Genomic DNA, 17,525 nt, shown 5'->3' with positions numbered 1-17,525 from the left:
ACAGAAAGACCATGAGGAATAAGGATGCGATGTCTGTTCTCAGCCATATACGTATATGCCAGTGAGTAAGTAAAGAGAGATAGTTTGCAGAAAAAAGTGGTGGTGAGAATCCATTGGGGAGAAGAGAGGAGAAAAGAAAAAAAGAGTAAGAAAGAGCACAAGAGAGCTCTAGCACTCGCTCTGTTTATTGGTTTTCTAGTCCCCAGTTTTTAAAATTTAATTTAATTTTCCTTTATTTTATTTTTGGTCAGGGGGTGATGGTGGGAAGAGGCTTAACAGAAAGGGGATTTTGTCTTCACTTTTGGTTAAGCGTCCGTGAATAGACCACTGTTGGAAATTGTTTCCTCCATTGTGCTACATAGTGGTTATAATTTTAATATTCTATTAATTTAAAATATCTAAGGATCTTATCCAAAACATCCTCACATAGACCTTTCATCTCACTCTGAAGAAGAAAAGTATGCACTGGGTAAAGATCCTATTGCCTAAGATCTGGAACTTAAATTTGCAGTAATTTCTAATACTTGAGAACATGCACTTTTCTTCCTGATTATGCAAGAAAGGACAGGAAGTGAAAAAAGGAACATTCTTAATGCTCAAGTCAGAGACTCATTTAGGATCTACACTAGATGTGAATAAGTGTGAGAAAGTAAAATGATCACTAAATTTAAACCTGAACTGATCCACATTTGATGTCCTACCAAGATGTCAAAATACTGTGCTCAGAGAATTAAACCAATAACGCACTTTTTCTATTGCATAAGCAATACATGTGTATTGAGTAAATTCAGCCCAAGTATAACAAATGTTAATATTTAGTGTCTATATTTTTTAATATCTATAGACAAACCCTATACCATTTGCTTAGAAGATTATTTATATGGTAATGCTTATGTCCTCAACTAGGCTATAAACTCCATGAGGAGAACCCTTTTACTATAACTCCACCCCACCCCACCCACCCCCACACATATTTCAGTCACTTTCTTTGGGAAGGAATATGTAAGAGATCATAAATGCTTTCTTCACTAGAGTGCAAGTATTCATTCATTTGACAAAGGTTTTATTGAGCACCTAGTATGGAGTTGGGCCAGTCCTAGGGACTTCAAAGGTATATGCCCTTAAGACAGTTTTTCTTGGTCTCAAGAAATTCAGTTCCGATGGGAAGAAGATACACAAATAATTATTTTACTAAGTACTTGTGTAATTTTAGAGTGAAATGTGGAAGTTTTAAGAAAGCACAGAAGAGAGGGCAAAGAGGGTCGGGGAGGTTGTTGGCGAAGTTTCCTGAGGGAGTGACACTGGCCAGACGATGTAGGGACGGAGGATGGGTAATGAGGGGAGAAGTAAGGAATATGGATTTCAGGGCCCCTTCCTGTGTCAGCAGCAATTCCTGTTCCCTTATTATTTGCATATTAAAACTGAATTTCAACGTTCAACTAGGGATCCCTCACGCACCTCGAACTTGAAAACTGAGAACCAAGAGCAAAAACGTTGCGGACCGGGCACTCACATCAGCTAGAAAGCCCCACTGAGTCCTAGGAGGGCGGGGCAGAGCTGGGGGCGGGGGCGGCCGTTAGTGCGTAGGAGCCAGCCGGGCCCGCCCCTTGGGGCTCACGCAGAAGCCGGGCGTTGATTGGTTGTGTGCGTGCGTCGACCTCTTTTCATAGGCAGCGCAGAGGGCGCTGAGCGATTATTGGCTGTAGCGGGTCGTCAAGGGCGACTGTGAGGAAAAAAGCGAGAGAGAGGGTTCTGGGCCTCGGAGGCGAACCGAGGCAGCCGGCGTCGGGGCGGTTTCGCGAGGCTGTCTTTTGAGATCTGTGGGGCCCAGGAGCCCAGGGTTCACACCACACTCCAGGAGGTGCCTGAACAAACAGGCCGCCGAGGAGTAGCGGCTGGGAGACCCGCGGGCCGGGACCATGGGCTGCTTCTTCTCCAAGAGGCGGAAGACTGAGAAAGAGTCGCAACCCGAGGGGGAGGAGGAGCGGCCGAAGCAGTACAGCTGGGACCAGCGCGAAAAGGTAACCACAGAGTCCCGCAGCTTCTGGTCTCAGCCCTTCCAAACCGCTCCACGAGGGTCCCTTGCGGCCCCGGGAGAGCTGAGGGGGCTGACCCAAACTAATACCTCTCAAAACCTCTCTCTCTCTCTCTCTCTCTCTCTCTCTCTCTCTCTCTCTCTCTCTCTCTCTCTCAGTCAGGATGAATGACTTTTGGGGGAGGCGTATAATATAGCGTTAGAGAGGCTCTACGGAGGACCGTGAAGCGCTGGAAGGGGCCTTAAAGCTCACTGTCAAGGTAGATGGACCGCTGAGGGTTTTTCCTCCGCTCCGTACCCTGACCTCCGGTCCCAGGATGGACTCGAGAGAAGGAAAGAGAATGGGCAGTGCCCAGAATCCCAAATCTGCTCTTTCTCGGCAGCGCCGAGCGGGGTTTTATCCAGTCCTCTAGTTACACATGGGACTGATTCTCATCTCTTTCACGGCTTATGTTCTTTCTGGGACTGTTTTCTCTTTTGTCTGCCTTAGTCAGTAAATCTCTTTGGTACCTAATGGTATATTCCACTACTGAATTTTCTCAATTATGAAGTGGGCTGTTTAACGTACAGCTTTGCTTTCCCTCCTCTTCCAGTTACCCGAAAGGAATCATGAAAAGTGAATCTGTCTTGGAATGTGTGTTAAGACTGTATGGTGAAAATAACCAGCATAAACCAGGCAGTATTTGTTACTGCTTTAAGTGAATGATGACGCTCTAATTTTTACTTTTATATAGCCAGAAACGAGAAAGCTTTGAAAAGATCCACTAGTCTTGCACAAAACACTTAGTCATAAATTTCATAATGCTTCCTCTTTCTACATAGTTCTCCATTTGTGTTTAGTAAAATACTTTGATAGACTTATCAATTATTTTTCTTTCAAACCAAATGAGAGATTTTTAAAATGTGTGTTATGAACACAGCTCCTTGGTTCTTTCTTTGTTCATGAATGCTTTATAGTAAATTTCTTATTAATGTTTTCATTTCATAGACCTGGCTGTGTGATTTCCAATCCCCAGCAGAATTTACTTATGTAAACTCGGTTTTTCAAGTGTCAGATTTAAGAAAGTGGATGCTTTTTGCAAACTTCTCAGCCCCATCTTTCTGCCAGTTTCTCAGATCCTTCTTGGGTTTTGTGGTATATTTATTAATTCTCTCTTATCCCTACTTGTAGCAGCATTTTATAATGTGGGAATGGAAAGTATTGTGCTTTCTGTCGTCTAAGAGGATTGTACCTATCGTTTAAAATTACTTGGTGTACAGTTTTTAAAAGATTCATTTCCTCAGCCCTATTAGTATTTCTAACAATGCTGTTTAAGCTTGAACTGTCTGCCATAGAGAAGGTTGTGTATTTATTTTATTTTAGCTTTTTGTTTTGAAATCATAGTCCCAAACTAACATGCTTTTGGTTTTTATTTAAAGTAATCTATTATGGTTGCCCTCTGACTCATTACTTCATAATAAATTCTTACAGTTAACCTTCATTAACAGGATGTTCATGTTAATCTTTCTCCTTTTACATAAATGGATGTGCTCTGTGGTGCTTTTTTAAATTTTACTCTTTGGCTAAGTAAACACATTTGAACAATAGAATAGAAGACACCAACATCTAAGCTTCCCCCCAAAAAAAAATCAGTGTATAGTAAATTTTCAATTGTAGACATTGTTTTCAATTTACGGGGAACATTCTTTGGGACCACTGCTGGGTACTGTAGTTGTAGAGATGTAAGAGATGTTACTGGGTATGTAAAATAAGCTCATGCTTCTGGGTATGTGTATAATAAAAACTAAAATCTTGATTAACTCAACTAATCAAAATTTTTCTAAATGAGCATTTTTATCCTGAAAACAGCCCCATTTTAAAATCTTTTGGACTATTAGAGAAAGAGAATTACCAGTTTACATTTTGAGACAGTGGAGACGACCACATTTCTAATCATTGCTTTTTCTTTTTGGAATTTTTTCTTTTGGGAATTAATAGGAATTCACCCTAGGTGCTTCATTTGTGATAGCCTGCTAAATTTTATATGATTTTAAAGATTTATATGATTTTTTTTTCTAGTTCCTTACCTCTTAGGAGGCCAATTTGGGCGAGTGTACAAACGTTCTGTGTTAGTCTGATGGTGCTTTGACTGAGGTTAGCAGGGTCTTTCTTGCTCTCTGAAGATTTTAACTGTACCTTAAAAGCAATAGAATGCAAATACAGCCAATAGAAAATAAATGAGATCTGTTGCATGTATATTAACAGAATGGTTTGTATTAAAAGTTTAGACTTCTGTAATGTGATCAAGGATTATAGCACATACAATTTTAAAGTTATACCAGACAATTACCATTCAGTTTGTAAGACTGTAGGTGTAAAAACAAAATGTGTAAAATAAAACGTAAATCGTTATTTATAATAAAATATAAGTACGTAAAATATATATAAATAAAACTCTTGATCTGTGAGTTGAAAAAAAATGTGTTGCCTATAAAGTTTTCCTCACAACTTGAAAAAGTTGTGTTTAGATTTTTCCTTAGGTTGTGTAATCAAAGTATCTTTATTGAGAGGCACCCCTGGGTTTTGGGTTTTGAGTTGTGTAATTGGGTCAGTCTTAGGGGACTGAAGCTGGAAGAAATTGTCTCAATTAGAAAGACTGTTTGGGGACTAAGTGTTGTCATGGTAACTGATATACTGTAATCAGCAGTGTAAGAAGTCCATTTTCTATTGCCGCTGACTTTGAAAAAGAAAAAAGCTTACTGTACAATTACTACATTGACATGATAAATATTTTAGATCTGTAAGGCCTGTGTTTAAATCATTTGGAAAGAAATGCTTTTATCCTTGTTATCTGTATGCTTCCTCCCATAGCTAGGCAAATTTTTCAATATATAAGTACTCAAACACCAAGGAAGAATCAAAATTATAAGAATTATCCCTGCCCTTGAAGAGCTGAATGGCTTTTTTAAGTTGAAACAGTATGAACAAAGGGAAGGTCAGTGGTACAGAAAAGTAGTTTTCATTTTCCAGTTAGTCATACCAGTTCTCCTCCTAGATGATAGACATGATGGCATAAGTATGAAAATTATTGTTTTGAGTATGGATAACACATCTTGTATCCATTACATTTGTCTTATATTCAATAGAAATAATACTAAACAAAAGCCTTATGCCAGAGATTGAAGTAACTGGATTTTATTCAGGATCTGTTGTGGAACTTTACATAAAGCAGCCAATTTGTGCATTTCAGGTTCCTTGGCTATAAAATGGGACAGTGCTGAAGATTTCTCTGTGATTTAATAAGGTTAAGGCCTGTCCTGAGGAAGAGGGGTTACACAGTAATGGTTACCTCTAAGGACAGAACTCGGACCAGAGGTTGGGCAGGACAGAACTGGCCTTAACATAAGGCAGATCGTATTCCCCGAGCTGTTCACCAGTGGAAGTGTGGCATTGAGGAACTGATCTCCGTGTTAGTGAAAACATTCAGACTAGAAAGAAGTCTGCATTGAGTAGAGGGCTAGAGGCTGTTTTTAGCTTGTTAAGTACATAAAGGTATTCTGGTTATCCATTGCTGTGTACCAAAACTTAATGGCTTAGAATGATGGCAAGTACTGTTTTTGTTCACAACTCTGCAATTTGTGTGGGGCTTAGCAGGGCTGGTTCTCTGTTCTATGTGGCATCAGCTGGGGCAGCTTGACTTGAGGCTGGAGGGTCTGCTTTCAATATGGCTTAATCACAGAGCTGGCTGGCAAGTTGCTGCTGGCGTTTGGCTGGGAGCTCAGCTGGGGCTGAGGGCCAGGGGCCTCTTCACGTAGCCCTTGCTTCCACACAGCGTGATGGCTGGGTTCCAAGGACGAGTGTCCTAAGAGAGACTGGTAGAAGCTGCGTGGCTTTTTTCTAACTAGCCTCTTAAATGATGTAGCAGTACTTCTGCCACATTTGGTTGGGTGAGGCAGTCACAAATGTCCACCCACATCCAAGGGGAGGGGACCTCTTGATGGGAGAGGTGTCAAAGAATTTGTCAACATATTCTAAATCCTTTACATAAAGTTGTTTTTTTTAAAGGAAATAAATAGTTCTTTATTCATTTTAAAAACAACTTTATTGAGATATAATTCATATACCATACAATTCACTCACTTAAAGTGTACAATTCAATAGTTGTAATAGGTTCACAGGGTTATGTTAGTATCACTATGATCTAATTTTAGAACATTTTCATCCCGCACAAAAGAAACCCACACCCACTCTCCCCCTCCCCAGCCCTTAGAAACCACACTTTTACTTTCTGTCTCTATACATTTGCTTTATTTTTAACATTTATCCATGGAACAGTGCAGTATGTGGTCTTCTGTTACTAGCGTCTTTGATTTAGCATCTTTTAGAGATTTATCCCTTTTGTAGCATGTATCAGTACTTTATTGCATTTTATTGCTGATAACATTCCATAGAATAGATATTTTAGTTATTTATAAATACATTTTATTAATCCATCAGTTGCTGGACATTCAAGTTGTTTCCACTTTTTGGCCATTACAAATAATGCTGCTGTGGACATTTGGGTTTTTGTGTAGACATATGTTTTTATTTCTCCTGGGTATATACCTGAGAGTGGAATTCCTGGGTCATATAGTAACTCCATGTTCAACTTTCTGTGGATCTGCTAAACTGTTTTTCAAAGTGTCTGCACCATTTTACATTTCTACCAGCAATATATGTGGGTTCCAATTTCTTCACTCATTTAAAGTTTTGATAAAGGGAAAAAGCACAGGGAGTGGAAAGTATGTGGGACTGAGGGTATGTGGGACTGAGGTTTGAATTTGTATTCTGCACTCCTACAGCTCACCGCTAAAGTCATTTAGCTTTTCCAGCCCTCAGTTCCCTAAGATCCCTTCCAGTTTTCTAATTCTTTGAGCATCTCATGAGGGGATGTACACATTGCTAGAAGTGTTCAGTCAGACTGGGTGAACAAAACGAATGTGATGAGATGTGAGATTAGATTAGATTAGATTAGATAGTGGAAAATCCTTTCCAGTTCTATAATTTTATAATTCTATTTTATGTTTATTTAGCAACATAGTGAGCTAATATAAATATAATACTTCACCTTCTCTCATCATCAATATATAAAGATCAAGGAACTAGTATTTATTATTTCTGTAGTTACATGGCACTGCCATTTTAATTTGTGAAATAACCTTTCAGCTACATAGGTACATAGACCTGAAACTGACTTAACAATGTTTAAATTTGAAGTAATTTGTTTATTTTAATTGAAGTATAATTTACATACAACAAAATTTATCCTTTTACATGTACAGTTCTTTGAGTTTTGACAAATGACACAGTCGTGTAACTACCACCACAATCAAGATACGGAACAGTTCCATCATCCCCCCAAAGCCTCTAATCAGTTTTTATCCTTATAGTTCTTTCTCTCTGAGAATGTCGAATAAATGGAATTATATAGTGTATAACCTTTTGAGTCTGGATTCTTTCACTTAGCATGCTTCATTTAAGATTCACCCATGTTGTTGCATGTATCAGGAATTCCTCTTTATTGCTGAGTAGTATTCCATTATATGGATGATGCCATGTTTGTTTATCCATTCACCAGTTAAAGGACGTTTGGGTTGTTTACAATTTTGATAATTATGAATAAAGCTACCATAAACATTTGCATACAGGGTTTTGAGTGAACGTAGGTTTTCATTTCAGTTATTGAATACCTGAAGGTGGGATTGCTGAATCATATGGAAATTGTGTTTTAAATTTTACAAGAAACTGCCAAACTATTTTCCAAAGTGGCTGTACCATTTTGCAATCCCACCATCAAGGTATGAGAGATCCAGTTGCTCTGCATCCTCACCAGCACTCGGAATGTTCAGTTTTATTTAAAAAAGATTTAGCCATTCTAATTGGCGTGTAGTGGTATTACATCGTGGTTTAATTTGCATTTCCGGATGACTGGTGATATTCAGCATTTTTCCATGTACTTATTTGCCATCTGTGTATTTTCTTTGGTGAAGTGTTTATTGAAATATTTTTACCATTTTTACTGAGTTATTTGTTTTCTTATTGTTGAGTCTTGAGAGATTTTTGATATATCCTAGGTACAAGTCTCTTGTCGTATGTGTGCTTTGCAAATTTTTTTCCCAATTAATGACTCATCTTCTCTTAACAGTATCTTTTAAAAAACATGAGTTTTAAATTTTGATGAAAGTCCAATTTTCAATTTTTTTTTTCTTTTTTGGATTATGTTTTTGGTTTCACATCTAGGAAATTTTTGCCTAACCAAGATTACAAAGATTTTTCTCCATTGTTTTCTTCTAGAAGTTTTAGAGTTTCGGGTTTTATATGTATGTGCTATGATCCATTTTGAGGTAATTGTTAAATATGGTGCACGGTATAGGAGATTCTTTTTCTTTTTCTTTTTGACATGTAGATATCCAATTGTTCCAGCGTCATTTGTTGGAAAGATTATCCTACTGGAAAAAAAAAAAAAAGATGATCCTTTTTCTATTAAATTGCCTTTGCACTTTTGTCAATATATATGTAAGTCTATTTTTGAACTCTCTATTCTGTTCAGTTGATTTATGCACCTAGTAAACATTGGTTTCTGTTTGAATATGTTTGTGTACTAAGGAACCAGATTGCTTAGGTCTGAGACTGAGCTCAAATACCTACTGTGTGACCTTTGGCAAGTTATTTAGCTTCTAGGGGCCTCGATTTTTCTCATCTATAAAACAGAGATAATTATAATACACAACCCTCTTAGGAGTTTATATGAGGATTCAGTGAATGATTATAAAGCACTTAGAACGGTGGCTGGTACGTATATAGTGCTTCTCAGACTCCTGAGTCCCTTTTTTTAACTTTTATTTGTTTTTTAAGTGTATTTTTCCAGGACCCATCAGCTCCAAGTCAAGTAGTTGTTTCAGTCTAGTTGTGGAGGGTGCAGCTCACACTGGCCCATTCGGGGATCGAACCAGCAACCCTGGTATTATGAGCATCGTGCTCTAACCAACTGAGCTAACCGGCTGCCCCAGATTCCCGAGTTTTATTTTGGGCTTTTACCCAGATTGGATTTCCATTAAAATTAACAAATGTTATTATTTCATCTCAAATTATCATTATGGAAGTTTAACTATGGAGATGAATTTTAATGAAAAATTTGTATCACTGCTCAGTAAAAGAATAAGATGTGCTTTCTGTTAGGAAAATAATGCTTAACTTAGTTTAGTACTATGTTTCCCTGAAAATAAGACCTAGACAGACAATCAGCTCTAATGTGTATTTTGAAGCAAAAATTAATATAAGACCCCATCTTATTTTAATATAAGACCAGGCCTAATATAATATAACATAGCATAACATAACATAATACGGGAGTCTTATATTAATTTTTGCTCCAAAACACGCATTAGAGCTGATTGTCTGGCTAGGTCTTATTTTCGGGGAAACACGGTAGTTGTATCAGGTGAATTCCAACTCCTGAGATGTTTCTTTGATTTTGAAAGTATATCCACTCTCTTTTACAGATTGTACTGTGTTTCCCCGAAAATAAGACCTAACAGGTTTTTCAGGATGACATCCTGTGGACATAAGCCCTGATGCGTCTTTTGGAGCACAACTTAATATAATACCCAGTCTTATTTTCAGGGAAACATGGTAGTAAGAAATACAGCCTAAACTAAGCTCACGTCATGAGTGGATCGTGTGAAAAAGTAGCTTAAAACATGATTTTTCCATCTTTGTGATTTTAGTCTGAGAACTAGTAACTTTTGCAAAATTATTATGGTATTAACCTTCAGGTTGTTTATTATTACTTTTTGTTTTGAAGAACTTTCAGGGATTGTTGAAAAAGTACCGCAACATAAATCCTAAGTTTCTTTGTATACCATGTTGACAGTCTAGATACTTTTATACTATAGAATTCTTTAGCTATAGGATTAATTTCTCCCCATGAACTAGGAGAACTGAGGTGTTCAGAAGAAGTACGTAGAAGAATAGTAAATTACGTTGAAGTCCTCAGCATTGGCAGCTGTTATGGACTAAATGTTTGTGCTCCCTGCCAGCAAATTCTCATGTTGGAATCCTAACTGCCAGTGTGGCTGTATTTGGAGGTGGGGCCTCTAAGGAAGTAATTAAGGTTAAATGTGGTCATAAGGATGGAGTCCTGATCTGATAGGATTAGTGTCCTTATGGGCAGAGACATTAGAGAACTTGCCCTGCACTCACCCAGGAAAGGCCATGTGAGGATATAGTGAGAAGGCAGCCATCTGTAAGCCAGGAAGAGAGGTCTCACCAGAAACCAACCCTGATGGCACCTTGATCTTAGACTTCCCAGACTCTAGAACTGTGAGGGGAAAAAAAATCTGTTGTTTAAACCACCCAGTCTGTGTTGCTTTGTTATGGCAACTAATCTCAGTCTGCTCAGGCTGTCATAACAAAATACCATAGACTGGGTGGCTTAAACAACAGACATGTATTTCTCACAGTTCTAGAGACTGGGAAACATCAAGATGCCAGTAGATCGAGGGTCTGGTGTCAAAGTTAAATACAGCCAAACATTCGTTAAAGCAGTAAAAACATTTTATTCAGTAACTACTGACAATTTGGGAAAGTGCTGATCTCTGTTCCGATTTGGGTGACTTAAGTGGAGAATGGGGCTGGGGGAAAAGCAAGCGCTCAGTAGAGTCAGAGAAGTGAAAATTATAAAGTTGATCAGAGTAAATGTGATTAGGCCAGCTGTGTTTGTTAACTGCCGTTATCAAAACTAGGATTCTGTCCTACCCACAGAGACTGACAGAGGCCCATCCTTCCTGATAGTTGTGTTTCAAAGGAATGGCTCTGAGGTCCTTGAGAAAGGTATTCCTGAGTTGTAAGAGATACACATTGACAATTGTAAGCCCTATTTAGTAAATACTTTTTAAAAAAAGAAAAGAAAAAGAAAAGGTCAGGGGCTGATCTTCAGGTGTTGGCTAGAACAAACAGTAAATGTTCCCAATAGGGTTGAGCTTTCTCAGGCAGGCATTTTAATGGGGGGCCGGAGGCTTCCTAAGGACACAGTTTTGTGCTGCTAGAAGCCATGCCAGTTTGGTCAAGTCTCTTAGTGCAGGGCTTTGGACAGAGGTACAATGTGCCAAGAGTTCTACAGTTCTCAGTGGTGAAGGCCTGCTTCCTGTACTTAGCCTCTCTGTGTGCTCACGTGGCCTTTCCTGGGTGCTTGCAGGGGGGACGAGAGGAGGCGAGAGAATGAATGGGAATGAATGAGAATCTCCTGCGCCCCCTCCTTTCTTCCTCTTCTTCCTCCTTTTCTTCCTTCCCTCCCCCTCCTACGTCTCCCATCATGAGGCCCTCACCTCCTTGACTGCATCTAAACCTCATTACCTCCAAAAGACTCCACCTCCAAATATCACCACATTGTGGGCTTAGGACTTCAACTTTTGGATTTTGAGAGGACACAAACACTCAGTCCATACCACAGCCCAAGGAGACTAAGACAGCAGCTCAGTCATTTTAAAGTTAAGAATAGATTTTATTTCTGCATTTACAAGCCTTCACTACAATCACTGATATAGTACTAACTACAATTAATATAGTTGAAATTTCTGTTCAATACTGTACATCTTATAATGTATATCATTTCCCATGCAAAAAAAAATAATTAGTTAAGTTCCTTGAAGTAACAGGTACTAACTTTTATTTTTTATTTTTAAGTAAACATTAGTTTGTTACCTACTTAATTCTCACAAATATGCTTGCAAATGTTTGAACTTGTTATCTGTGTCTTAGGCAAGGATAATTTGGCCAGAATCTTGAACCCCAAATCAATTGAACCCCAGGAAAATACACATACAATTTTACATTAAAGTTTGAAGGGATTTCTGGTAGTGAGATAAACCATAAACTGAAGTTGAATATTCCTCTTGCCCGTTGAGCTTAAGGCCTTTGTAGAGACCGGCCAAGTCCTGGGCGGCTTTTCCCTACACCTGTTGGTGGCGCTCTTGATCTTCTTACTCCCGCTGTGAGAGGTGGATTGGTGCCAACAAGACAAGCTGAAGAAGACCAAAGCATGTTTTTACCCTCCTTAAGGCCTAAATCAGGACTGATTGCAACCACTCTTGCATGTTCCTTTTTCCCACTTTTAAGACCTGGACTGGATCAAAATCCCATTCGCCCATTCCATGTATGCCTTGCCACCCCCTTCTACGGACTCTTCCAACTGGAAGGCAGCCTCAGCTTCCTTTTACTACTGCAGAAATGAGAGAGAAGAGAATGTAAACGATTGGCATTAGAAGGAGTGCCTCTGCCTGGCTTTGTGTGTAATTATCTTACTACTCAGAAGTGGGCCAACTTGAACAGTGACCTAACTGAATGTCCCTAAGAATACCATGTTCCTGATCAATATCAGACTCTCTTCTTTGGGGATGGGATGGGAATGGGGTATGGGGAAGTATGTGATCATCAAACTCAGTTACCCTTCACATTTACTTATTTAAGAGATAGCTGGAGACCACCAAACTCAGGTTCCACTAGGTGCTGGGGGAAAACAGGTGAACAAAACAGATAACCCCTGGCCTCATGGAATTTATGTTCTAATGGAGGGCAGGAGAAGACAGACAACATATACTTCATATGTAGTGTGTTAAAAGGAAGCTTTTTTTTGGAGAAAAATAATGGGGTAAAGAGGTAATATTGGAGGAGGTGTTTCAGTTTTAAATAGATTGGTTATAGGAATCCAGCCGAAAGTTTATGATACACTAGGGGGCATAGACTGGTATTTAATGTGTAGGTGCTCAGAAAAGGAGAGCAGGCTTTTCTGGTTGAAGGAACTGGAAAGCTTCACGGAAAAAGTGGGACAGGCAGGCAAGTAGAACTGGGAGAGAGCCTTCTGGACAAATGAGAATCAGAGGGCATAGACAAGTCACAGTAAGTGCTTCAGATCTGTTGAAGAATAAAGTTTCTGTAGGAGGGTGATAGGAGTTAGGACTAAAATGTAAGTTGATATCACATAGTGGTACATGGTAAGATTTTCTAATACCAAACCATTTTCACACAACCTGGAATAAATCCAACTTAGTTGAGATGCTTTCTCTTTTTGTAGGATTGGTTTAATTTACAAATTTTTTTTTTACATCTCTAGGCATGAGTGAACTGGACTGATACTTTTCTTCTAGTTATGTCTTTGTTTTTCTTATTATGGTCTTGCTGAGCAGAGTAACACAAGTTAGGGCTGGTGTTTTCATTATGGGAACATTTTAGCTACTGCTTCTATTTCTTTAATAGTAACAGCTTTTTATTTAAGCTTTTAAGTTCTTGAATTAGTTGTGGTAAGTTATTTTTAAGAGATTTGTTCATTCCATGGACAAAATCTTTTTTAAATTGTTGGTATATAGTTGTTGATGTTCTCTTTTTAACTTCTGCGTTATTTATAGTTATATATTCCCTTTTTCATTTATACTCTTTCTGTTTTCATTCTGTTCTTGATCCTTCTTGCCAGCTGTTTGCCTACTGTTTAGCGCCCCAACCCAAACAAAACCTATTTGTGGCTTTGTTGATGTTTTCTATTGTATATTTGATTTCTCAATCATTAATCTCTGCAATTATTATATTATCTGTTTTTCCTTTCTGTAGGTTTATTCTGTTGTTTATTGTCTAATTTCTTAAGATGGACGTTTAACTCATCAATTTCGAGAGTTTTTATTGTAGCTATTTAGGGATATATCTCCTTCAAAGCACCATTTTTGCTGCATCCCGTATGTGGTGTCTTAACATTTAATTCTAAGTAGTTTTAGATTTTGATTATGATTTTTTCTTTAACTCATGAATTATTTAGCAGTATATATTTTAAATTTTCAAATACACAAAGGTTTCTTTAAAGTATCTTTTGTTATTAACTTTTAATTCAATTGCATGTTGGTCCACATCATGGCCTGTGAGTTATCTACTATTTAAAATTTGTTGAGGCTTTCTTTATTATCTACCGTGTTTCCCCAAAAATAAGACCTACATGGACAATCAGCTCTAATGCATCTTTTGGAGCAAAAATTAATATAAGACCTAGTATTATATTATATTATATTATATTATATTATATTATATTACATAAGACCTGGTCTTATATTATAGTAAAATAAGACCAGGTCTTATATTAATTTTTGTTCCATAAAACACATTAGAGCTGATTGTCTGACTAGGTCTTATTTTCGGGGAAACACAGTAGTACATGATTTTTACAAAAAAATGTTTAATGTGTGCTTAAGAAAAATTGTAAGTATATGAGGTGTGATCACAAAATATAGTGAATATTTAAATAAAAAAATTATTACAGTAAAACACACATTGCCATTAATCCCCCTCAAAACACTCCACCTCACTTCAAACACACTTATCCTACTGTTCTTGCCACTTTCTGAAGCAGTTCTGGAAGTCCTCTTTTGTGAGTATCTTTAGTTGTGTTGTCCTGGCTGCCTCGATGTCCTGAATTGATTCAAAAAATTTACCTTTCACGGTCATTTTGACTTTGGGGAAGAGCCAGAAGTCATACAGTACCAGATCCAGTGAATAAGGTGGATGAGGACATGCCATAATGTTTTTATTTGACAGAAATTGCCATATACCAGAAGTGATGTGTGACACAGAGAGTTGTCACAATGGAGGATGAAACCGTTTTCCCATTTCATATTAATGCTTTGTTTGTGAGCTATGGTTTATAGCACACTTTAAAACACCCCTTCCCTCAACCATAGCTCATACCCCACTGACTGCGCCAAACAAGTTGAAACTTGTCACGCACTGTTACTAAGTTTTGACGTATCAGACGCGTCACTTCCCATATTGAAGATCTGTGCCTTTCCATTGGACGGCACTTGGCAGCAGCATTCTCTGTATTTTGTGATCACAACAGAAAGGCTCCGTATCACACATCGCTTCTGGTACGGCAATTTCTGTCAAATAAAAACATGATGTGTTCTCATCCACCTTATTCACTGGGTCTGGCACCTTGCGACTTCTGCCCAAAGTCAAAATGATTCAGGACATCGAGGCAGCCATGACAGGGCAACTAAAGACACTCATGAAAGAGGACTTTTAGAACTGCTTCAGAAAGTGGCAAGAATGATGGGGTAAGTGTGTTTGAAGTGAGGGGGAGTCTTCTGAGGGGGATTAATGGCAATGTGTCTTTTACTGTAATATTTTTTTATTTAAACATTCACAGTATTGTTTGATCACACGTCATACTCTGCTCATTAACACAGAACTCAAATTTATTCATGGTGTAATTTGGATCTTCTGTATTCTTGTTGGTTTTATTTTTCCTGTTTCCTTGACCAGTGAATAATTGAGAAAAGCAGCATTCGAAGTCATTCCTTGGATTTTAATTCATCACTTCTGGGGGCTTGGAGAGGTCCTGAACAACTGTTAAATTAAGTCCCCGCCTGTTTATTCTCAGCTCTTCACCAGCGCAGAGTTCCTGTCCTCCCCTGAATTTACTCTGAATGAAGTCTGGACCAGAGATCTGAGTCCCAGGGCAGGGGGGTGGGGTGGGGGATGCACTATTATCTCAAGATTTGGGAGGGGGAGAAGCAAGAGCAGAAATCGCAGCGGTTCCTTTTCTATGTTATCCTCCCACATTTCACCGTGGGGGTTTCTCATAGTTTCCCCTTTTCTTGGTGCTTTCCGTACTTAGTCCTTCAAGGGGTAGATCGAGAGCAATGGGGAGCCAGCAGCTGTGTCTTGGTAGAGACCAAAGTGGACACTGTACCTGTATATATACGAACATCACCTGTAAAATCCCAAAAACGGAATTGCTTGACCACCTCTTCCTACATGAAACCTGCGTTGACTCCAGTATTTGTCCTTTTTTTTTTTTTTTTTTTTTTTTTTGGTGTGTGGCACTACCGACATCCAGTCACATAAACCAGAGCAGGGCTTTTTCAAACATGTGGGTAGGACAATAGAAAATAATAGAGGGCTTAATACAAAATGAGGGTAAGTATTAGTCTATGAAATTTTTGTTTGTATTGGTATGTGTGCATGCACAAATACTCAAAAGTATGTGTACTGGGCTGTACTAATGTGGATTGTGTTCAAAAAAGTTGAAAAACACTGGACTAGAGAACTAGGAATCATTTTTGGCCTATCCTTCTGCCACTGAACTACCAGACCTGCTGATTCTACTTCCTCAGTTTTTCTCAAATTTGTCCCATCTTCCTCTTCCCTACTAACCACTGCTCTAGTTCCAGACCTTTCTGGACGATTACAACAGCCTCTGAGATCCATGTTCCACTTTTCCTTATTTTCACCAGAATAGTCTTTCTGAAATGTAAATTTTGCTTATTTAAATCCTTCTGTGGTAGCCTGTTGCCCATGGATAACTTCAAAGCTTTATAATATGTCCCCTGCCTACCTCTCTAGCTTCATCTGCTTCCGTTCCAGTATCATTGGTAACTCGAAACCACTTTTAGTTCTCATACTCCCTGAAGAGTTATTTTGTTCATTCTTTCACTTTTGCCTACCATGGGAAGGGAGGGTCCTTTATTTCCATCCCTTCTACCTGGTGAACTCCAGCTTATTCTTTCTCACTTTGTACAGAAAGTCTTACACCCCTAATTCCCCTGCCCCAGGTGTCCCTCCTCTGTGTTTCCAGAATATTCTGGGCATTTCTCCTTACTAAGCCGGGTCATTTTTAAATCATCTGTTTAGGTTAGTGTTTACTTCTCTTATGGAAAGTGCTGCTCATATTCACTTTAGTGCCTAAAACAATGTCTGGCTCATATTGGGTATTCAAATGGTTGAATGTCTGAAGATCCAAAAAGTTGAAGTGCCTTTTTCAAGATTGTGTTGCTCATGGGTAACAAAATAGAGACTGGAAAACAAGTGCCTCTTGTTGCCTTATGCTACAGACCAGTACTCCCTTTAATACATTATGTAAAATTGGATAAGAACATTTATTTTGCTATACTGAATAAGTCACATTAAGCTTGTTTGCTGATGATTAAGATGATTAAATTATTTAATTTTTACATACTGGATCTATGGGAGCCTGTTTCTGGTGCATGAATAGTTTTGCATGAAATTTATGTACTCACGAAGAGGTAAAACAGTGCAAGTAGATTCAAAAGTAATTTGGAAAAATAAAAATGATCTTTTAAGTGACTTTATTTTGATAGATCAGTTAACATTTAAAAAATAATCGGACAAATTCCAGGTGTACTGTTTTTAAAAAATTATGTGAGCTTTAGTTTAGACTATCTAAGGATGGAAATGGTGAAATTTAAAAATTTACATTCTAGGAATAGCTCAATAAATGTTTGAATCAAATTTGTACATGCAAGTTCTGACATTCTGTGATTCTTGTACCTTCAGGTTCTTCCATTTTCTGGAGCATATTGCAGAAATTAGTCAGGGTTTAGGAACTAAGACCCATTCACCAATTTATGGAAGGATAGAGAAATATATTTCAATCTGGGTGTATTTCCAATTTCACACGTTTTTAAAGAAGCA

At 38.3% G+C, this 17,525-nt stretch overlaps 1 protein-coding gene across 1 annotated transcript in view; it reads left to right on the top strand.

The window, feature by feature from the left end:
- The first annotated feature begins 1,680 nt into the window (after nucleotides 1-1,680).
- Nucleotides 1,681-17,525, top strand: part of RP2 (RP2 activator of ARL3 GTPase) — a 34,278-nt gene continuing 18,433 nt past the window's right edge. Inside the window, exon 1 of the mRNA XM_081043131.1 lies at nucleotides 1,681-2,021. Within this exon, the coding sequence (XP_080899257.1) occupies nucleotides 1,920-2,021 (102 nt within the window). The 5' untranslated portion in view covers nucleotides 1,681-1,919. The remainder of the gene's footprint in view (nucleotides 2,022-17,525) is intronic.

Source organism: Rhinolophus hipposideros (assembly GCF_964194185.1).
Source record: "Rhinolophus hipposideros genome assembly, chromosome: X".
Classification (NCBI taxonomy): Eukaryota; Metazoa; Chordata; class Mammalia; order Chiroptera; family Rhinolophidae; genus Rhinolophus; species Rhinolophus hipposideros.
The sequence above is the reverse complement of the archived record's forward strand: the minus strand, read 5'-3'. Positions and strand labels throughout refer to the sequence as shown.